At 35.2% G+C, this 24,162-nt stretch overlaps 1 protein-coding gene and 1 non-coding gene across 2 annotated transcripts in view; both read left to right on the forward strand.

Moving 5' to 3' along the window:
• Positions 1 to 24,162, forward strand: part of SPATA17 (spermatogenesis associated 17) — a 293,216-nt gene that overhangs the window by 2,098 nt on the left and 266,956 nt on the right. Inside the window, exons 2-3 of the mRNA XM_002717401.5 lie at positions 13,933 to 14,022; positions 15,828 to 15,909. Coding sequence (XP_002717447.2) covers positions 13,933 to 14,022; positions 15,828 to 15,909 — 172 coding nt within the window. The remainder of the gene's footprint in view (positions 1 to 13,932; positions 14,023 to 15,827; positions 15,910 to 24,162) is intronic.
• On the forward strand, positions 15,360 to 15,462 carry LOC127483619 (U6 spliceosomal RNA). Its single transcript, XR_007910058.1, has one exon. It is a non-coding gene; the product is annotated as a U6 spliceosomal RNA (small nuclear RNA).

Here is a 24,162-nt window from a genome sequence, read left to right on the forward strand (position 1 = left end):
ATTTTCAACATTTAAACAAAATTATTTCTGATATTTCTTGTGATAACAATATATTCTACTAAGATTATCAATGCTGTAATTATGAATTAAATATTCACTTTGTAACTATATATCCAATATTTCTTTGTTGATGTTTTTGTCTTGATAATCTGTCTACTGATGAAATGAGGTGTTAAAGTCTCCAGATATTATTGTACTGGATTCTGTCTCTTTTGATCTTTTGGTGTTTGCATTATAAATAATATATATACTTGCAATTTTTATTTTATCTCTTATTGGTGAATTGACTGTCTCTTTTTAAGTTGGTCTTCTTTATTTTTTTTTTAGTTTTTAATGTAAATATTTTATCTGATATAAATGTACTTATTCCTGCTTGCTTTGGTTTCCCTTTGGTTGTGATATATCTTCCATCCCTTCATTAGCAGTCTGTTCAAGGGTATTTCAAAAATATTATGGAAAATGTAATACAAAGGTGTGTTTATTTTTGCACATAAAGTAAATCCATGCATATAATTTGTCTTCAAATGTTCATTGAAAATGCATATTATAAAAAAGCAATGCACAGATTAATTTTTGCACCAAAATATTCATAAGTGAAGACACAGTACTAAATGGCTCTGAATTTTTTGTTTCATATGTTCTCTGTTCCTTTTTTCCTCCCTTGATACTCATCTGCGTTGTTTGATATTCATCTTTGTTATTGCTGATCCCTCTTTACTTTTTTGGTATCTGCTCTCCTAATGAGTTTTGTACTTTTGTATATTTTCATGATAGTTACACTTTTTACTTCCAGTGTAGGATTTCCTTAAGCATTTCTTATAAGAATTACCTTGTGGTTATGAATTCCCTCAGCTTTTGCTTGTCTTGGAAAGATTTTTTTATTTCATTTATTTTGGAGGATATCACTTTTAGTCACAATATTCTTGGAGGGCAGTTTATTTCATTTGGAACTTTGAGTGTATCATCTCGTTACCTGCTGGCCTTTAAGACTTTTATTGAAAGATTTATTTCTATTTATTTGAAAGGCAGAGTGACAGAGAAAGAAGAGACAGAGGAGAAAAAGAGATCTTCCATCTGCTGGTTCATTCCCGAAATGGGCACACCTCTGGGCCAAAGACCCACCTCTGTGGCCAAAAGCCACAGACTCCATCTGGGTCTCCCATGTGGGTGGCAGGGCCCCAAGTACTTTGGTCATCTTCCATTGCTTTCCCAGGTGACTTATTAACAGGGAATTGATTGGAAGTAGAGTAGCTGGAACTTGAACCAGTGCTCTAATATGGGCTGAGGCACTTAAGGTGCCCTGTTTTACTTCTTGGAGGCTTTAGTGGGTGGACCAGCCTGCCTGGTTATTTGCTGGAGTCTTGGTAGGCCAAGCTTCTCAGGAAGGGCTTCCTGGCTTTTTCTTGAAGCCACAGGAATGTGGCCACTTGGCTACTTCTCAGCACAGAGGGTGCGTGGGTTCTACTGCCTGTCTTCTTCCTGGGGCCTCAGTGGGCCAAGTTCCCCAGGGCGGATTTCTCAGTTGCTTCCTTAGAGCACTGCAAGCTGCTTAAGGCTGACTGCTTAGCTGTTTGCAGGTGGGTAGGGCTCCTTGCCATCTTCCCAGGGCTGTTACCAACCTGACCACTCTGGATGGGCTTCCTGGCTACTTCCCAGGCTTGTGGTGAGTGAGTTGGGCCCCTCTACTCGTTCCCAGGACTGAGTCGACGGAGTTCCTAGGGGCAGCTGCTCAGCTGCTTCACCAGACATTGTTGTATGGAATCTCAGTATTACACTCTATATGAGGAACCTAGGTAGGGGGAGGCACAATGTGACCTGGCTCCTTCTCCAGTGACATGCGGTGGTGTCATTATCCAGAAGCTTCCAAAACGGTGCCTTAGGACTTGTGAAAGCTGCAAGTTTCATCAGCAGCAGATTCTTTCTGTGTCTGTGGTGTTGGTGGGAACTGCTAGATCCTTTCCCCACAATGTTAGTCCCTGTCGGTTTTGTATTGATTTTGATGATGGATGCTGTATGTTTATATCTCTTCTTTATAAGATCATGGTGTGTCTCCATGCTCCACAACTTCTCTGCCACATTCCTACTGTACTGTGGCCCTCTGCTTCACACATTCCAGTGTAATAGCAGTTGATTTTTTTTTTCTTCCTTTAAAGGAGGGAAGAACACTAGGTGCCTCTAGTTAGCATCCTTGTTGAAGTCACTATCTAATAGGAATACATTTCTAAAATCAACAGCCAGCATAAAAAGTACTAGGGAAATACAATAAAAATGGTTCCATTAATTCAAAAGATAAATGGAAATGCACATGATCCCTGCTCATGCCTTGTGCCCAAATCAGAGCTCTCATTTTGCCAACATGTTCACTGGTGGCTAACTGAAGTTAAAAAAATGAATCATGATGAATTAACACTATGGAGTACATATCTAGAGAGCTTAGTATAGGAATAATAGTTGCAGAATGTAGAATAGGAATGGAGATGAGATAGATTTATAGAAAAAAAACTTTCCTAAAGAAAGAATATGGCTTTGATTGGAAACATCTCTTTAAGTTCAAAATAGGATTTTTGTTTTTTAAAGAAGATGTGCTTCTGAGCTATTATCTGGTGAAATTCCAAGGCTAGAAAAAAAATCACAGAAGCTTCCCATCTGGACTGAAAAGAAAAATTATTTGCCAAGGAAGGAGGCCAGTTTTGGTTCCCTTATCAGCTCAACATAGGAAGCTAGAACACAGGAAAAAAATGGTATCTACTATCGATTTGTGACAGGATCTGAGCATAAATTAAATTTTAGGACAGAGGATGAAATAGAGAAATTTTCAGATGTGTAAAAATTCGAGAGTTTTATTTCTGTGTACCTGATCTGAGGAAATGTACTTAAGAATGTATACTTTTCAACTGAGTGAATATTAAACCAGAACACAGACCTCAATATAGGGAAAGAGGAGGAAAAGAAATAATAGAAACACAATGACCAGTTATGATACTTACAGCTAAATTTAAATGAGCATTATGTGACTGAGATCTATGGGATAGCTTTTTATATGTGACTAGAAGAATCCAACAGAGACTTTAAGTGTTCTTCGTAGACATTTCTTTGGCAATTCCAAAAATTCATTGTGTATTTTTAGTCTTTACATGACTGAGTATAGGCGATAGTCCTGCTAACTGTATCCCTCATATATACTATCGGTTCTTCTTTTTTTCTGATTGCAATATCAATTTCCTCACCACTCTTCTAGACCACATGAATAATCTTTTACCGACCTCTACAACTCCTCCACCTCTTCCATCACGCTGTCCCAAAGCCAATGCCATCCTGTTTCGCTCTTTTGATGCAGTGATTATTATACCATCAAGTTTTTGTTGTTGAATTTCATGTAGTTATATTAATCTATTCCTCTGGCATTAGGGATTTTAGGCTTTTTGGAACATTTTTCCTAACCCAAGATTATAAAGTAATCTCTATTTACTTACAGTATTTTTAAAGTTTTATTACATTTTTCCTTCACTCTTTTTGAAGTTGTGTTTATGTGCATGCATTATTAGATAGCTAACTTTTTGAATGGATATACAGTTGTCTTAGCACCATTTATTAAATGGCCCATATTTTTCTTATTAATTGTAAATTAAAATAAGTAACCATAAAAACTACAAAGGAATAGTAAAATTATCTTTACTGACAACTTGTGTGCCTAGAAAACCTCGTCATATATGAAAAAAAATCTAGAAATGATGATTTGACAAGTTTACAGAATATATAGAGCAATATGTAATTCACTTTCTTATAGAGGTGGACAATTATAATTTCGAAATACAATAATGTCATTTGAATAGAATCAAAATGCATGTCATTTGATGCCAAAATATCCCTTTTTCTATTGACCTTATAACAGTGCTCTCATGTATACACAATTTGTATATGAGACTATTTTATGCATAAGGTTGGATATATTATGTTGGTTTTTTTTTTTTTTTTTTTTTTTTGACAGGCAGAGTGGACAGTGAGAGAGAGAGAGAGATAGAGAGAAAGTCTTCCTTTGCCGTTGGTTCACCCTCCAATGGCCGCTGAGTTCGGGACACTGCGCTGATCCGAAGCCAGGAGCCAGGCGCTTCTCCTGGTCTCCCATGCGGTTGCAGGTCTTGGGCCATCCTCCACTGCACTCCCGGACCATAGCAGAGAGCTGGCCTGGAAGAGGGGCAATTGGGACAGAATCCGGCTCCCCGACCGGGACTCGAACCCGGTGTTCCGGCGCCGCAGGGGGAGGATTAGCCTAGTGAGCCGCGGCGCCGACCTATGTTGTTATTTTTAATAGGAAAAAAATGAAAATAACTTATGTGTACTTATAAGTAATATGATCAAGTAAATGAAATCATATACCTATGATGGAATATAGATACCATTTTAAAAGTGTAAAGATGTTATACATAATTATATGAAAAATATCTCCAAAAAATTAAGGTAAAAATAAGTCATGGGAAACATATAATGCATTTAGTGATCTTTTAATGTGAAAATATGTTGAGACACAAAACAATGATTTTTTTTTTTAGCAAAGTGAGATTTATTTACATCAGAAACCTTCTGCTGCAGCAGTGAGGAGGAGGGTCGCTCCCTGAGAGGCATTGCCCAAAACTGTGAATCTTGAATTATACATAACAAGCTATTAACAGTGATTAGAGCTTGAAAATTAGAGGATGTGGATAGTTTTAATAGAATCTTAATTTTTTCTCTACATTTCCCAGTGTATTTAAAAATTTTGAATTGAGTGTTAGGTAATCATGTTTGGGAGGCTACAGAAAGTTCAGAGGAAATGCATTTATTTTGGTGCAAAGTCTTAATATCTATAGTTTAATATACATAGTTTTTTTTCATAACATGCATTTCCCATGAACTTTTCCAGGATTCCTCATATTATTTGCAAAACAGTGGATGAGTAAGAAAACATTTGTTCTTGGCCACAAAAATTTTGCTTTGAAAATACAAAATTAAACATATTCATGAAGTGTCCATGAATATATGACAGCTACAAATCTTGCCCTCCCACTATAAAAAAAATTAGAAGAATGAACAGATTATTCAAAACATTGTTTTTAGGCATTAATAAAATAGGCAAATACAGAATTTTTTCCCTGAGAGAAAGGAAAACAGGTGAACCAGAAAATTATACCATCTTTTTGCCTATAGTCAGTTTTTGAACAAAATCCAAACTACCAGCAACATAACATTCATAGTGTCTAACATTTATTTATAAATTAAGGATAGCACAGAAATGTAACTATGTCCCATAACTATGTCCCATAACTGAGAGAAAGAATATATACTCAGTAAACACAGACAGATATGTCTGATAGAATTAGCAATGTTTTAAAAATATGTATCCAAAAATGCCTAGGCATGTAAGAGAAAAATATGAACATAATGAGTAGTTAAATAGTTGATTCCCACCTCCAGCTCCAGACTCCAGCTTCCTGCCAATACAGATACTGGGAGACAGCAATAATGCCTCAAGTAATTGGGCTTCTGTCACATTTTGGGGAGACCTGGATTGAGTTCTTCACTCCTGACTGCAGCCCTTGCCCAACCCTAGCCTTTTTAAAGGCATTTGAGGAGTGAATTCCCAGGTGGGAACTCTCTCTCTCTCTCTCTCCCTTGCCCCTCCCCATCTCCCTCCTTCTCTCTCTCTTCCTGTTCACTTTGCTTCTCAAATAATTTTAAAAGGCAGTAGGTAGAATTTTTAGAAATAAAAACCAGAGGATCTGAAGTAAAAAATTCACCAGCTACACAAACATATAGGTACACTAGCACATTTAAAATTGTTGAAACAATCTGATGCTTACAGAAAAAGTAAAAACACAGTATATAAACATTTTTCCTAAATCATGAGGGTAAGTTGCAACTTTATGCCCATTGCCCCCCCCCCAAATTCTTAACACAGAAAGACTTTGTATAACCACAATTCAACCATCAAAATCAAGAAATTAACATTAGCACATTTCTAGTATCTAACCTTTAGACTGCATTCAAGCTTGACAATTGCCCCAATAATGTTTCTCATAGAAAAATTATCCTTATTGTTTTGTTTTGTTTTTCAGTTGTCTTCAATGTGGAATATTTTTTCCATCTTTCTTTGATTTTCATGACTTTGACACTTCTGAGGAGCAAGACCAGTTTATTTATAGAATTTCCCTCAATTTATGTTTGTCTTATTTTCCAACTCTTAGATTAATTTTTATGCATTTTGGTGGTAATATCACAGAATTCATTCATTTATCTCCATGTATTCCCTACAAATACTGCAGAATTTTTATTTTTCCAATTATGGACAATATTAATTTGAATCACTTCATTAAAATGATATCCATTATGTTTCTGTACTGAAATATTCTCTTTTCCCCCTTTTTCATTAGTAAATATTTTAAAAAGTGGGTACTTTGAAACCATGTATGTAGTCTAACAATCATCAAACCTGTAATTTATTTATCTCTATCATGAGGACTCAGTAGTTTTTTATTTTATACTGTGTGTAAAAATCCACTACTCTTACTTGTTTTCATGCTAACTTTGTCCCAAGCCGGACTAGTGATATCCTCTTCATCCTTCCTTCTCTTTCCTGATCATGGTAACAATTATTTTTTCTGATAAACAAAAATCATGAACCTGGTTCATCTTGTTCTTTTCCTGCCTGAACCCTGAAACCCTCCATTTCTCCAAGGAACACTTCTTTTCTTTGGGGATGCACATTATTGTTGGGTGATGGTACCATCAGACCCTCTCAGTGTACAAAGTTAGAGAATATATGTGTATATATTTATATTTTTACATCTATGCTTATTTCTGTATCTAAGTGTTAATCAATATATATATTAAAATTCATGGGTTTACCTGGAGAACAATAACTTAGCTTCTTTACCTATCAAGAAATATGGCCATCCTTACCCTTATTTTTTTTTTAATTATTTCATAAGTTCCTCCATTTGTAGACAAACCTCAGTCACTGCAACTACCTCTTCTCACCCAGTGTGGACTAAACCACCCCAAGTTAAACCATTACTTTTCCACAAACTAGAATGCCCCTCTAATAACTCATGAGCTCTGATTCCCTGTGCTGATTGCCCTCACACGTAGACTCTTCACTTCCCTTTTCACACCTAAAACCAAGGCCTTCTTTCTTCTGAGCCCTGTCTTTCCTGAACATTTGGATGCTCACATTACTGAACTGAGGATCTGATAGCCCATTCTGAGCCACTGTGGCTCCCTCTAGCTCAGACCCCTGCTTTCCCTGCCCATTCCTAGTAGCACTAGAATCTACCTTATTTAGGAACTGAAGTGAGGAACAGTAAATATAATATATTTTAAAATTTCACTGACAATATAAATCTGTGTAACACACTATAATAACTCCTGCTATAGGACTAAATACTAATGAATTTGCAACACATTATTCATTAGTAGTAATATAAGAATAATGAGGACTATTAAGCCAAACAAAATATATGATAGGTCTTCACAAATTCACAGCAATGCGTACTGCATAGATTTCAAGAATTTTTGTGTGCCCAACGAAACACCTTTTAATTCCGTTTTCCATTTTAAAGTTCACTATAAATTATGAAAATTATATTTCTAAAACAATCCCATTATTCATGACTGATAATCCAAGCACCAAATATAGATTATATATAGTTTCTGCTTAGAAGGAGCTTGGAATCCTTAAGACTCAAAAGTGAAATTATATGCAAATCATTAATAATTTTACTCATCAACATATCTTATAGCACAGGACAGCTAATATTGGAATTTTATTCAAATTGTCTAAAATTGTTAGAAGTTGTATGGTAATGAAAAAGACAATTGGGTTTTTAATCTAATATTTACTCATAGCTAAATTACACAGATCAGAATTGATACAGTGTCCTGATATGGAAAATGTTTTCTGCATATTGGTGAAAAGAGATTTAAGCAGACATCTTTTTTCATTTTATATTTATTTTCAGTTAATTTCTGGCCTCTAACAATATTTTGATAATATTAATATTTATTATCTGGGGTGACACTATTTTAGTTGATGATAAAAACTTCTTACTTGTTCTTGATGTTTTATTATATTACTGGTAATATTTTAGTCTTTTATCATTAATCCACTTAGGATGAATTGTGATAATACCGATCATAATACATTTATTTTGAATTCATATAGATGTCATATTTTATTCACTGCTATAGGATTTTCATTATAATTTTGAAGCAATTAATACACTCTTAAAGTGTTACCCACATTTTTCACTTTAAGCATAACATGTCTAGTAGTTCATGACATATTGTACTAATAGTATTCAGCATCCCAGGGTAACCCAAGTATCTGTAAATTTCATTTTGAAGCCGGCGCCGTGGCTCAATAGGCTAATCCTCCGCCTTACGGCGCCGGCACACCGGGTTCTAGTCCCGGTCAGGGCGCCGGATTCTGTCCCGGTTGCCCCTCTTCCAGGCCAGCTCTCTGCTATGGCCAGGGAGTGCAGTGGAGGATGGCCCAGGTGCTTGGGCCCTGCACCCCATGGGAGACCAGGAAAAGCACCTGGATCCTGGCTCCTGCCATCGGATCAGCGCGGTGCGCCGGCTGCAGCGGCGGCCATTGGAGGGTGAACCAACGGCAAAAAGGAAGACCTTTCTCTCTGTCTCTCTCTCACACTGTCCACTCTGCCTGTCAAAAAAAAAAAAAAAATTTCATTTTGAAGCAATTCATAAAAGGTCAACAGAAAAATGTGTATAAGCAGTCAGATTTTAGTACATAAGTGAAAGCTTAGCACCAAGTTAACAACTAGTTAAGTTTTTAGTGTTTCCTTCCTTTTAGTTGCTATATGGAGGGCTTATTAATATAATTTGTGCTTACATTTATGTATTTATTATTAATATTCCAGAAAGATTAATTTTCCACTTGATGAGTGGTGTCACTAGGAATGGTTTAAAGACATAAGCCTTAAAAGTGAATTTAATTGCTTATCTTCTGAATTTTTTGACTGACAACTATTAATAACAGGTAAATTCAACCAAATAGAGTAATTAATACATTAGTTCAAAAGATGTATGAAGTGTATCTGTGTACCTTATTCATATTTTGCTATTTCCTATGCAAAGAAAGCCAGCTGTTGATAGTTGCTAGGGAAGGAAAAACAAATGTTTTCACTTATTTCAATAGACTATATTAAAATATGGAAGCTGATAAAGTCATAAATGTTGATAGTTCAAAAGGTTAAATAACCATTAGATAAGAAACAGATTTGTTCCATTATCATGAATTATATTTCACATTAGTCTTATTGAACAAAATATGCTCCTTATTTTCTTAAAACTCTTATCTTCTTTAGCTGCCTTCTTTACTAGACATTATGTTACTATATCTTTTCCATGTTTTCCATAAATGACATTTTGTATGTTCTATCACATCTTGTAATTGACTAGGATAAGATTTTAAAAGAAAAAAAAATTTCCTTTAACCCTTCAACCTCTTGAACAATGACCTTGTTTTCCATGACTGCTTCACAACATTTGACATTTCTTAATCATGGTCTCCTGTTTTTGATGCCTTTTCCATTAACTTCTGTGACACTGCACAATACTTGTTTCTTATAATTGGACCTTGTTTTCTCTTTCCCTTATGTAACATGTTTCCAAACCAGAGATTGTGTGATTCTGTTAACAAAATGATGATATTCAATGAGCCCAGTATTCTCTAATATTAATATTTTCCTTCTTACCTGGCTTCAACTACTACTTAACAGATCTTCATTGCTGCCCCCTTTTGTTCTGTCCTTCTTTCCATAGACATTTGTTTAGTATCTCCAATATATCAGATACTTTACTATGTGTGAAATGTAAGCATGAATAAAATGTGAGCACAGCATTCAGGAATGTAAATGTTATTATAAGTAGTATGTAGCACAAGGTTTCAATCACCATGAAGATATAGTTGTTGAAAGTTATAGTTGGAAAAACCATTTCAAAAAAAAAGTAACTGTGACATAGTTTGAATGGAAGAGAGAACATGGGCTATTCAGGGAGCAATAAGAACAGAATGGCTCTATTATAGAATGGAAATGGTGAAGAAGATATGGCAAATGAGGTTCAGGCTAGATCTAGAAGGAATTCCACATTCTATAGGGCTTTAGACTACATTCAGAAAGCTTGAAATATTTTATGGTTACTAAAGGATTTTAAGAAAAAATGTTTGATCAGATTTATGTTTTCAAAAGACCATATGGATAGAGAACATCTGGCCTATTAAGTCATAGAAGGCCTGAAAATCATTTGGTCTGGCTCTGCCAAAGCAGCTGCAGGTGGGACTTGAAGTTTAATAAATCCATAGCAAGCTAAATTTTTTAGCTTCTTTTATTATTTGTATAAAGAGAACAGATTTCATGTATTTCATATATATAATTTTAAACCCATAGTGGTATTTCCTACCCTTCCACCTTCCTTCCTTCCTTTCTTTTTTTTCTTTTAATTTTGGTAATAATATATTTAATTTACTTAATAGTCACAGCTTAAATCCTCCAGCAAATAAAGTACTCAACAAATAGAAAGTAGAAAGATCACTATTTCATATGAATGTTAAAGAAGATGGATTTTTGGTTTAATAACTTGCTTGCGATTAACCAGCTAATAGGTGGCACAGTTAGGATTTGAATCACTGTCTCTCTGCAAAGCTAACCTGCTTTTCTCTACCTTAGAGTTTTACCTAGGCTAGCCCAGGGTTTCTAATATGCTAACTGGCCAAATTCTTTAGGATTTAATTCCCAGATAAGTCTAATGCTTCCCTTTGACTTGAAAATATATTTATAGTTTTTAAAAATACTCTATTAGTTTATTTCATTTTTCATTTCTTAGTTATAGAAGTGTTACATGGCTATTATATGAAAATTTAAAGAATTCAGAAGTTAAGACAAGGGCTGTAAACAATAATCAAATCTCCAGATGTCAATTTCACACATATGCATTTTTTGTGTACTCTATATTAGTTGCCACAAATGGAAGAAAACATATGATATTTGTCCTCTTGGATCTAGCTTCTTTCACTAAGCCCAGCAAGTTAATTTTTAACTTAATCATTTTGTATGGCCCACAAATGATGTGCCAAAAGCCACATTGTTCCCTTTTAGTTAAGACAAAGGTTAAATGTTAGGAATTATACCAACAATCTTACAGGAGCCACTAAAAATACAGTGTAGGAAAAGATAGATTGGATTGCAAAGTTTAGTGGAAGAGATCATCATTAAACAATTATTAAAATAGTATAGTGTTAAATGTTATGAAGAACTATGAGGGTATAAAATGGAAAGATCTGATTGTAGTAGGGCAAGTTAGAGAAGGCTCCAGAAAAAAGAATTTGAAACTGTTGTCCTTCCTACTTGGAATACAACAATATGAGACAAGAATACATTGAATACAAATTCTTTTTTTCATTTGGTACATGTAACACAAGCATACAACAATAGAGAATCTTTTTTTTTTCCTTTCTTTTATTTATTTATTTATTTATTTTTTAACTTTTATTTAATGAATATAAATTTCCAAAGTACAGCTTATGGATTACAATGGCTTCCCCCCTATAACGTCCCTCCCACCTGCAACCCTCCCCTTTCCCACTCCCTCTTCCCTTCCATTCACATCAAGATTCATTTTCGATTCTCTTTGTATACAGAAGATCAGTTTAGCATACATTAAGTAAAGATTTCAACCGTTTGCACCCCCATAGAAACACAAAGTGAAATATACTGTTTGAGTACTCGTTATAGCATTAAATCTCAATGCACAGCACATTAAGGACAGAGATCCTACATGAGGAGTAAGTGCACAGTGACTCCTGTTGTTGACTTTTAACAAATTGACACTCTTGTTTATGGCCTCAGTAATCACCCTAGGCTCTTGTCATGAGCTGCCAAGGCTATGGAAGCCCCCTGAGTTCACTGACTCTGATCATATTTAGACAAGGCCATGGTCAAAGTGGAAGTTCTCTCCTCCCTTCAGAGAAAGGTACCTCCTTCTTTGATGACCTGTTCTTTCCACTGGGATCTCTCTCGCGGAGATCTTTCATTTAGGTTTTTTTTTTTTTTCCCCCAGAGTGTCTTGGCTTTCCATGCCTGAAATACTCCCAAAGGGACAAATACCACTTGTTCTCCATGATAGGTGACAACTAACTGAGCACCAAAATGGAAACCTGTTAAAGTGAAATGAACACTATGAGAAACGGTGACTTGATCAGCCCTCACCTTGACTGTTGATGAGCAACTGAATATGTTATCCCTCTTAGTATTTTTTTTGTTTGTTCTACTTAATACTTTTGGTTGAATACTGTAATCAATACACAATTCTTCTTAAGTGCTGAAACTTAACTGAAAAATGATCACTGTTAAATATAAGAGTGGGAATAAGAGAGGGAAGAGATGTGCAATTCGGGACATGCTCAAGCTGACTTACCTCAAACGGTAGAGTTAGAAACAATAGAGAATCTTCTAATTATTTTCCCAAACTTCCTTTGCATTGTAATCTTATGTATTCTCATGTGTAATTTTTACATCTCATTCTGCACTTAAACTATATCTTATGTCATCGTATTGACTTGTGTGCATTCCCTCCATCATGTGTTTGGTGACTAGGTCACTGACTTTGATGCCTAAGTTTGCATTTCTCTCTTTGCTGTCATGGGCTCTTCTCAGCTAGGCTTTCTAGGTAACTTTCCTGCCTGCTTCTCTAGAACCATAATCTGCTACAACTTTTTTTTGCTAATAACAGCTTATTGGTAACCCTACTTTCTTTCTCTCAATCAACCTTATATATTGTTCAAGAATTTTATTGTTTGAAATTGTTTCTCCATTCTGTTTTACATTATGTAAAATGACAAAATCAGTTTTGTAAATATGCTATATATATACATAGTCTAGCATAATGAGCACCAAAACTAACTGCCCAAGAAAACAGAAGTCTGAGGGTATTTTTTGATAAGTAATAGACTTTAGTAAAAAATAAGGATGGGAATAGGAGAGGGTGGAGGAAGAAGGGTGCGAGTGTGAGTGGGAGGAGTCATTATGTTCCTAAAGTTCTATTTATGAAATACATGATGTTTTTATTCTTTAAATAAAAGATTTCTGGGGTAAAAAGAAAAAACAAAGCCTCCCAATTAAAACTGTTGAAAACTGAAAAAAAAATGAATAACAATTTATTCAGCAAACAGAAAGTGCTAAATATGTGTCACCCAGTATTCTAGGAGATAAATTACCCTGTAAGGCCAACACTGTGGTTGGCCTAAGTGGTAGCACTTTATTAATTGGGAATGGGGAGAGAGAATAGTTAATGACTGATAAAATTAAGATAGAGATTTATCTTTACTGAAACTTTACCTTTCATATATCACTAAAATGTAAAAATTGAATGTATTTCTTCCTAAGTCCCATGAGCAACTCCAGCCTCCTTTAACTTAAATGGGCTTTCTGAAAATTCTGGCTAGCATAAGCATTGTATGATAGATTCATTTTATTTAGAAGCATTCATTTACTGATGAATGAGTGAAATATGACAGTAGTTTAGACTTGCGTGATGCATGTGTAGTGGCATTTAAACTAAATTGAAATAATTATATTTTTAAAATAATGACAAAGTAACATGTTGCTTTTTTATTTCCTAATAAGAATTACTGGTACATTAATTAGTTGCAAAATAGGTGATTATAAAAATAAAAAAGTAAAGCTGTTTAAAGCACATGGCTTCTTAGAGAAAGGTTAATTTTTAAAACACAGCTTGTAATTTAAAATGTTTTATTTAGAATTTAAATGACGTTTGAATTGTAAGTATCATTTTGGAAGAAATTAAAGATTAACAGGTTGACTTGCTTTAAGATTATATTTAGTTACTAATGAAATGCTGTTTATACTCTTACCCTAGCGTTGTGGATGTATTTAGAAAAAAGGAGTATGATGCAGCAGTTAAAATCCAGAGCTGGTTTCGGGGATGTCAAGTTCGGGCATATATCAGGTATATTGATTTTGTCATTTAAACTGCTCAAATATATCATAAAGTATATCTTTCTTAGAAATTAATTTATTCGTGTAGTGCTTGTTTGAAATAATCTTTACATTACTCAAAATGAAGTTAATAAATTGTAGCATGTCCTTTTAAAGGAAATTTGTGATCTTTTATCAGTGAAAACCAAATTATATTGACCCATCTCTGCTAACAAGAATTCTTAGTATTATAAATAAGCTTGATCACACTCTTTTGCCCAATTTCCATAGGATACAACACATGAGTGGATTTCTATTTTTAGTAGTGAATTCATCGAGTGGTGACAAAGGGGCAGGGAAGCTGTTCCAATCCTTTCCAACTTGTTGGTGGATCAAAGCAAATGATACTTGAGTGATGTGGCTCCAGTTATTCAGAGAGTAAAATTTATTCCCATTGTAATTCTTCCCACTTTTTTGTTTGTTTGTTTTGTATATATATATTTTTTTTGACAGGCAGAGTAGACAGTGAGAGAGAGACAGAGAGAAAGGTTTTCCTTTGCCATTGGTTCACCCTCCAATGGCCGCCGCGGCCAGCGCACTGCGGCCAGAGCACCACGCTGATCCAAAGCCAGGAGCCAGGTGCTTATCCTGGTCTCCCATGGGGCGCAGGGCCCAAGGACTTGGGCCATCCTCCACTGCACCCCCTGGCCACAGCAGAGAGCTGGCCTGGAAGAGGGGTAACCGGGACAGAATCCGGCGCCCCGACCGGCACTAGAACCCGGTGTGCTGGCGCTGCAAGGCGGAGGATTAGCTCCCACTTTTTCTTTTTTTTTTTAAGATTTATTTATTTATTTGAAAGTCAGTGTTACACATAAAGAGAAGGAGAGGCAGAGAGAAAGAGAGAGAGGTCTTCCATCCACTGGTTCACTCCCCAGTTGGCCTTTCCCAGGGCATAGCAGAGAGCTGGATTGGAAGTGGAGCAGCCAAGTCTCGAACCAGTGCCCATATGGGGTGCTGGCATTGGAGGCAGCAGCTTAACCCACTACGCCACAGCACCTGCTCCACCACCACCACTTTTTCTTAAGTACCCAAATGTTCCCAAGTTTCCCTTCAATTCTGGAAAAAAAAAAAGAGAGTAGAGTGGGAATTATACTTTAAAATACTTCCTTATACTGTCTAGAAAGACCCAAACATACAACTTTACAAGAGGCTTCTCTTTTGACCACTGTGGAAACTGGAAGCATAACCATAAAAGCAACATCTTTCTTTTTTAAAATTCATTCATTCTGTTTTTGGCTTATATAGATGTGGGGATTAAAAAAAATGAATATTGAGGGAACTGTCTCTTGATGTAAAGAATTATTTCTAGTGCCTGCTTAGGCAGCACATATATGCAAATTGGAATGATAGAAAGTAAGCCTGGCCCCTGCACAATCATGACATACAAATTTGTGGAGCATTCCATGTTTGCTTTTAAATATTTCTAATTATTTACAATACTTTGTATTGATAGGACCTTACTTCTGAACATGTCACTATGCTCTGTGTGATAATTTTAAAATTTAAAAGTATTTTAAAGACTATTAATGAGCAATTGAAATTAAAATGTAGTTTAATCACAAGCGCAAAATAATGAAGTTATCTATGTCTTTTTTCCTACTTCTCAAAATTATTAACTGTATTCCAGAATAACTTTTTCTGTTCTTTAGAAGTATACATAAACATGGCTTTGAATTTGGTCTCTTGGATTATAGGCGAATATATTCTAAGATATAAGATTTAAGAGACATTCTTGATTCAATGAAAGCATTCTAATAAGCTTTTTTTTATTCCTAGGCATTTACACAAAATAGCAATAATTATTCAAAAATGGTGGAGAGGTTTCTTAGGCAGAAAAATGTATCAACTAGTTGTGAAGGTAAATATAAAATTTAAATATATGTATGTTAGCATTTGATTTATATAGTATGCTGTAGTTATTTACTTAGGTTGTATTTATATGTAGTTTGGAATTATTAATAATAAGCATTTACATAAGGACAAAATTAAGCATAACTTTTGGTATGAAACCTCTTCAGAGAAGCCTTTCCTGATTTTTCCATGAAGAATCTACTTATTTATTTGTACCCAAACTATACCAGAAATTTTAATTTTGTTAATATATTCATAATGTGTATATATTTAGACTTTTATTTATGATTATGGGTATTTTCTAGATAATTTATGTTTTCTAGATCTGTATCTGCTAGATTTACTTTGATAGTATAGGCATCAGAGCTAGTTCATTTTTCAGTAACCAACATTTTACATGAATGGCTTCATCCGTTGCATAGTCAATAAATATCCCCAAAGGGATGCTCAGTTGGTAGAGGTAAACACTAGGCCTTTTTTGTAATATCTTCAGAACTTTCTACTGAATTTTTTTAAGGTATAAATAAGATTTGAATAAATCAGTAAATGATAATTCCAAATGGATTTTTATAGAAAGGTACATATATAAATAGATATAAACTAATGTATTCCAAATACTATTGGAAAGCAACAAAAGGTTTTATGAAGCTATTGTTTATTAAACACCTGATACTTGCCAGACTTTTTGTGCAGATTATTTATTTGTATATCATTATGCCTACTAAAAGGTAATACCCACAGTAGAGGACCCAGATGGAATTCCATGTCCCTGGCTTCAGCCTGGCCCTTTCCTGGGCATTTGCAGCCCTTTAGGGAGTAAACTACCAGACGGAAGATATATCTCTCTATCCCCTCCACCCTTTTAAATAAATAAAATAAATATTTAAAAGTAACAATAAAAATAAAAACCAAACAAAAAAGTTAAGACCTATTTGGCAGGTAAGGAAACACTGGGTTAACATTATCTATGAATACATAGTGACATAATTAGTATGCATAGCAACCTTACCTTTGTTATAGAGTTTTTCACATTTGGTGTAAATTGTCTGATAATTGCCCACATCCGGCTTAATTTCCATGAAAGCAGAAACTATCTATTATTGTTGCTTTTGCCTAGCATGGTGCCTAGCACATAATAAATTTTTAGTTTACATTTATATAAATGAGTAGAAGAAAGAATGCCAATGTTATTTCTACTACACTGTGATACCCTAATCAGGCAGAATCTGAAAACTGAAACAGATCAGTCATCAGTTAAATATAGCATGGTCTTACTTTGCTTCCCCTTTCTTGACTTGATTTTGGTTAAAATAGGATTTTGCAAAGTAACTCTTTAAAATGCATCTATTTCTGTTTCTGCTTATGATTGTGGAAAGGTGAAATTGGAAAGCAGTGTTTAACTAACACTAATATTTACAGAGTATCTGATAGGTGCCAGACAACATTTTATTTGAATAATTTCTGAGTCTTCTACTCAACTTTTAACTCTTGGTAAACAATAGAAATAGCTTGGTTTTAGACATGATGATGAAAGTTGGCTGACTTTGGGAATATTTGTTAGCCTATGTGGGCCTTGCTTATGTCCCTTGCCTTTCAAATGAGGTTAAGAATATTTTATAAATTTTTGTGAAAATTAAGTGAAATACTGTATTTGAAATCTCCAGAACTATGATAGAGCCATAATAGGTGCTCAAAAATGGTTACTATTTCATTAGCAATGCTGTTGTTATTATTCCCAGAATGTTGAAACAGTTTTCTTGGAGTGTTATGAGAGAAATTTTCAAATCCTATCTGCTCCATTTTATGTGTATGTCACTGAAGCAAACCCTATGAAGATTTCATTATATGTGTGTGTGTACACATATATTTGCATAAAACATTTATATAAAGGTTTGGAAAACTCCATCAAGTTTGAAGCCCACCTTTCTTAGAGTTATTGACTGTAGATATATGAAGGAGGCAAGTAAGTAAAATCAAAGATACGTATTTTTAAATATGTTTTAAAAAGAAAAGAATATTGAAGAGAAAAAGCAGCTTTTCAGGATTTAAACCTAGATACTACAGTCCATCTAAACTGCTATTTAACATATACTCCTCAAATCTAGAGCTTGGCATTTTAGAATACTAAAGGTCAACTTCAAGATAATTTGTCCTTTTCATTGGCTATGTCTCTCTGTTGTGTATATACTAAAATTGATGTAATTAAGATGTGGGTGGTTATAGGAACAAAACTTTTAAAACATCTCTGACAACTGCTGACGTGGAGAGAGCATTAATAAAATGAGATGAAGTCATACTTAAAAACTTTATAAAAATAATAATGTTAATAAACGTCATATTATCGAATGTTTAAGAAGAGATTTTCTTCTGATATTTCTCAAGTTAAAGTTTTGGGGATTTTGGTAACTACCTTTTATCTGGAGTATATACAAATGACCCATATTGTTTATTTATTAATAGATAAGGGTATTTCAAAATGTTGATGGAAAATTAGTTGGAAGAAATTTATTTTGGTGTGATAATTTTGAAATTCATGTATGTGAGAGGTTTTCAATGAGTTTATGTAAAATGTATATTATAAAAAGCATGTCTAGGTTTCAAATTTTTTTTATCAAAATAAATAGAGAGAGAGAGAAATTTTTATCTGTTGGTTCACTCCCCAAATGGCTGCAACAGTGAGGCTGGGCCAGGCCAAAGCCAGGAGACTGGAACCAACTCCATCTGGGTCTACCACGTGAATGGCAAGGACCCAAGCATTTGGGCAATTTTTCATTGCTTTCCCAGGCACATTAACAGGGAGCTGGATTGGAAGTAGAGCAACTGGGACTTGAACTGGTGCTCATATGGGATACCAGCCTCACAAGAAGTTTAATCTGTTGTGCCACACTGCTGGCCTTAAACTTTTATTTCATTTTTTCTGCTAACTTTTAATGTATCCCTGCATATAGAAATTCACTGGGTACTGTATATATTCCATATGGATCTGAATTTAATTGTACTGGCTTAGTAGAGAATCTTATTTCATACTTGAACTTATTTTTTCCTACAAATATTGGAAAATAAATATCACTGCTGCTTATGTGCATCAAATTTTTATGCCTTCTTAGTACTATTTTCTAGATTGAAGTATTTTGTTTCTTGCTGCCTTTTTTCCTCCCATTGTTTCCAATTTTGACATACAGTTTTCTGTGGGGTTTTCTTGTTCATTGTATTTCTATTGACATTTCAGGCCTCTTTAAAAGGAACTTTTAAATTTTGAAATAATTTCAGGTTTACAGAAAAACTAAAACAATAAACAATTCTTCATATATTCATTACTCAGATTTCTTCACCCATGTGAAGAAATATGCTTCATTATTTTTTTCTTATATATATATTTTTTAATTTTTCTCTCTCTATTTAGATAATTATTATGAATCATTTGATGCAAAGATACAAATGTGACAGACAGGTATTCCATACAGTGGTTCATTTCCCAAATGTCTGCAATGGCCAGAGCTGCATGGATTTGAAGCCAGAGGCTATGAACTTCTTCCAGGTCTCCAATGCAGTTGCAGGGGCCCAAGCACTTGGGCTGTCTTCTCTTGCTTTCCCAGGCCAAAGTAAGGAACTGGATTGGAGGAGGAGGAGCTAGGACTTGAACTGGCAACCATATGATAGGCTGTCAATACCACAGGTTATCCACTCTACCACAGCACCAGCCCCTAGAGTTTGTTTGTTTTTTAAAAAAATTTATTTATTTGAAAGTCAGAGTTACAGAGAGAAAGGGAGATACAGAGAAAGAGTGCTTCTGTGCACTGACTCACTCCCCAAATGGCCACAATTACTGGAGCTTGGCTGGGCTGAGGCTAGGATCTTCTTTTGAGTCTTTCACATGGTGTCATAATCATTTCATCTGCAAATAGGGATAGTTTGACTTCCTCCTTCCCAATTTGTATCTATTTGATTTCTGTTTTTTGCCTAATGCCTCTGGCTAAAAATTTCAAGACTATATTGAATAGCAATGGCAATAATGGGCAACTTTTTCTGGTTCTGGATTTCAGTGGGAATGCTTCCTACTTTTCCCCATTCAATAGGATGCCTGCTGTGGGTTTGTCATAAATTTCTCTGATTGTGTAGAGGAATGTTCCTTCTATACCCAATTTGCTTAGAATTTTCACCATGAAACAATGTGGTATTTTATCAAATGCTTTCTCTGCAATAATTGAGATATTCACATGGTTTTTGTTATTCAATTTGTTAATGTGTGGTATCACGTTGATTGACTGCAAATGTTGAACCATCTCCACATAACAGGGATAAATCCCACTTGGTTCTGGTGAATGATCTCTCTGATATGTTGTTGAATTTTGATTGGCTAGTATTTTGTTGAGGATTTTTGCATTTATGTTCCTCAGGGAAATTGGTCTGTTTTTCCTTTTTCTGTTATATCTTTTTCAGGTTTAGGAATTAAGGTGATGCTGGCTTCATAGAAAGAATTTTGGGGGATTCTCTCCCTTTCAATTGTATAGAACAGCTTGAAAAGAATTGGAGTTAGTTCTTCTTTAATTGTCTGATAGAATTCAGCAGTGAAACCATCCATTCCATGGCTTTTCTTTGTTAGAAGGGTCTTTATTACTGATTTAATTTCTCTCTTGGTTATTGGTCTTTTTATGTTTTCTCTGTCTTCATGGCTCAGTTTAGGTAGGTTTTATGTGTCCAGAAATCTGTCCATTTCTTCTAGGTTTCCAGGTTTGTTGGCATATACTCTTTGTAGTAATTTCTGATGATACTCTTTATTTCTGTTTTGTCTGTTGTTAATTTCCTTTTTCATCTCTAATTTTATTGATTTGGTTCTTCTCTCTTCTTTTTTTGGTATGTTGGGTCAAAGATGTGTTAATTTATTTATTTATTTATTTATTTATTTGAAAGGCAGAGTTACAGAGAAGCAGAGAAACAGAGAGAGAGCTTCCATCTGATGGTTCACTCCCCAACTGGCCTCAATGGCTGGAGCTGCACCAATCTAAAGCCAGGATCCAAGATCTTCTTCTGGATCTCCCACGTGGGTGCAGGGACCCAAGCACTTGAGCCATCTTCTACTGCTATTCCAGGCCATAGCAGAGAGCTGGATTAGAAGAGGAGCAGCCGGGACTTGAAAAGGCACCCATATGGGATGCCGGTGCTTCAGGCCAGGGCTTTAACCTGCTGCTCCACAGCGCTGGCCCCAGCTCTTCATTTTGCTGATTTTTGTACAGTTTTTTTGTTTATTTCTTCTCTGATGTTAATTATTTCTTTCTCCTACTAGTTTTTGGTTTGGTATGCTGTTGCTTTTCTAGATCCTTGAGATACACTGATAGGCCATTTATGTGGTGCCTGTCCAATTTCTTGATATAGGCACAAATTTCTATAAACTTTCCTGTTAACACTGCTTTTGCTGTACTCAATAGTTTTGATATGTTGTATTGTCATCTTCATTTATTTCCTGAAATATTTTGAGTTTTGTTTTGATTTCATCAATGACCCATTGTTCATTCAGGAATATGTTGTTTGGTCTCCATGTATTTGCATATGTTCTAGAGATTCTTTAGTTGTTGATTTGCAGATTAATTACATTGTGGTCGCAGAGGATGTATGGTATGATTCTGATATTTTGGAATTTGCTGCTACTTGTTTTATGACCTAGCATGCAATCAATCCTAGTGAAAGTTTCATGTGCTAATGATAATAAGGTGTATTCTGTGACTGTAGGATGGAAAGTTCTGTAGATATCTGTTAGGTCCATTTGGTATATAGTGTCAATTAACTCTATTGTTTCTTTGCTGATTTACTTTCTGGTAGCTGAAAGTGAGGTATTGAAATCCTCCATTACTATTGTGTTGGAGTTTATTTCTCCCTTTAGACCCATTAACATTTCTTTTAGGGGTTGGTGCTGTGGCATAATGGGTAAAGCCACTGCCTGCAGTGTCAGCCACCCACATGGGGTGCTGGTTCAAGTCCCAATTGCCCCATTTCCAATCCATCTCTCGGCCATGGCCTGAGAAAGTAGTAGCAGATGGACCAAGTCCTTGGGCCCCTGCACTCATGTGGAAGACCCAGAATAAGCTCCTGGCTCCTGACTTTGGATTGGCACAGCTTCAGCTGTTACAGCTATCTGGGGAGTGAACTAGCAGATGGAAGACCTCTCTGCCTCTCTCTGCCTCTTTGTAACTCTGCCTTTCAAATGAATAAATAAATCTTTAAAAACAAAACAAAAAACCCTTTTCTTTTAAATAGCCAGGTGCCCTGTAATTAGGTGCATATACATTTATAATAGTTACATTATCCTGTTAAATTGATCACTTAATCATTACATAGTGCCCTTCTCTTTCTCTTTTAACAGTTTTTGTGTTTAAGTCTATTTTGTCTGCTAATAGGATGGCTACACCAGATCTTTTTTGGTTTCTGCTCACATAGAATAACATTTTCCATCATTTCACTTTCAGTCTGCAGGTATCTTTGTTGGTGAGATGTGCCTCTTTTAGGCAACAAATAGATGGGTTTTGTTTTTTAATCCATTCAGTCAGTCTTTGTCTTTTAACTGGAGATTTCGAGGTTATTTGTATTCAAGGTGACTATTGATAAGTAATAACTTTGCCCTGACATTTTTCCATAAATATTCCTATTGTTTACTGTTGATATCCTTTGTACTTTTACTGGGATATTTTCTGCTTTACCTTCTTTCAAAGTGATGACCATGTGTCTGTGTTTCTATGTATAGCACATCCTTAATCATCTTTTCTAAGTCTGGACAAGTGGTGACAAATTCTTTCAATTTCTGTTTGTTACGGAAGGTTGTTATTTCACCTTCATTCATAACTGAGATCATTGCAAACTACATTATTCTGGGTTGATAATTTCTTTCTCTTAAGACTTAGAATATATCTTGTCATTCTCTTATAGCTTATAGGGGTTCTGATAAGAAATATGCTGTGAGTCTCTTTGGAGATCCTCTGAAAGTAATCTGACATTTCTCTCCTGCACATTTTAGAATCTTTTGTTTATTTTTTACTGTAGAGAGTTTGACTACAATGTGTTGTGGTGAAGTTCTTTTCTGGTCATGTCTATTAGTTCCATGTGCTTCCTATACTTGAATGTCTCTTTCTTTCTTCAAATTATGGAAGTTTTTTGTAATTATTTCCCTAAAAAAGGACTTCTATTCCTTTCTCTCTTTCCACACCTTCAGGAACTCCTAAGACCTGTATGTTGTGTTGTTTGATAGTATCCTGTAGATCTCCAACAGTGTTTTTTAGTTTTCTAATGTCTTCTTGTTTTAGGTCTGAATGTATAATCTCCCAAGATTTGTCTTCTAACTTGTATATTCTTTCCTTTGCTTCAGTGAGTCTGTTGTTAAGGCTTTCTACTGCATTCTTTATTTGTTCTATTGAATTCTTCATTTCCAATATTTCATTTTGATTTCTCTTTAAAATCTCAATTTCATGTTTGAAATTTTGTTTCATGTCATATACAGATTTCATTATTTCATGCATTTGCTTCTGATTACTTCTAAGTAAGCCAATGATCTTTTTTTGAAATCCATTTTTTGAATTTCTTCAATATCTTCATCTTCACACTATATTATTGAGGTGTTGTGTTCTTTTAGAGGTGTCATGTTATCTTCCTTATTCTTGTTTCTTGAATTGTTTCATTTATTTTCAGCATTTGTAGAGATACTTGTTGGATTCTTTTTTGTTTTGTTTTTTTCCCTGTAATTGCTTTTGTCTTTGGACTGTGCATCTTTGGCTTAGTGGATTGTCTGCTTTTTCAGTGAATACCCAGAGGCATGTGGTATGTGTGGCCAGGGAGCTCTATTCAGTGCTCCAGGGTATAGGGAGTGTCCAAGGTGACATCCAGGTTGGGGTGGTAAATCTCTCTCTCTCTCTCTCTCGTTTTTTTTTTTTTTTTTTTTAGCAAAGGGGAGGTTTGTTCTGCTCTGTTGGCATAGTCTCACACTGTCTTCAAAGGATACCAGTGCCTGGGCACTAGGCACAGTGGTTATAATATTTGCCCACACTGCCCCAGTAACCACATGAAGGATCTGTGTATCCTTGGTGTGAGCATGGATTCCACATTATAACCCTCACCAGGGATTCATGGAGCCCCGAGCATGAGGAGCTGCCCACAGTGCCTGCCCAAAGTCCCACCCACACCACGCACCCTCCCATGCAGCCACAGTGTTTTCATAGTCCCAGCACACAAGCTTCCCACAGTCATGGGCACCCATCACCCTGTCAGTTCTTCCAGC

Source organism: Oryctolagus cuniculus, chromosome 13 (assembly GCF_964237555.1).
Source record: "Oryctolagus cuniculus chromosome 13, mOryCun1.1, whole genome shotgun sequence".
Taxonomy (NCBI): domain Eukaryota; kingdom Metazoa; phylum Chordata; class Mammalia; order Lagomorpha; family Leporidae; genus Oryctolagus; species Oryctolagus cuniculus.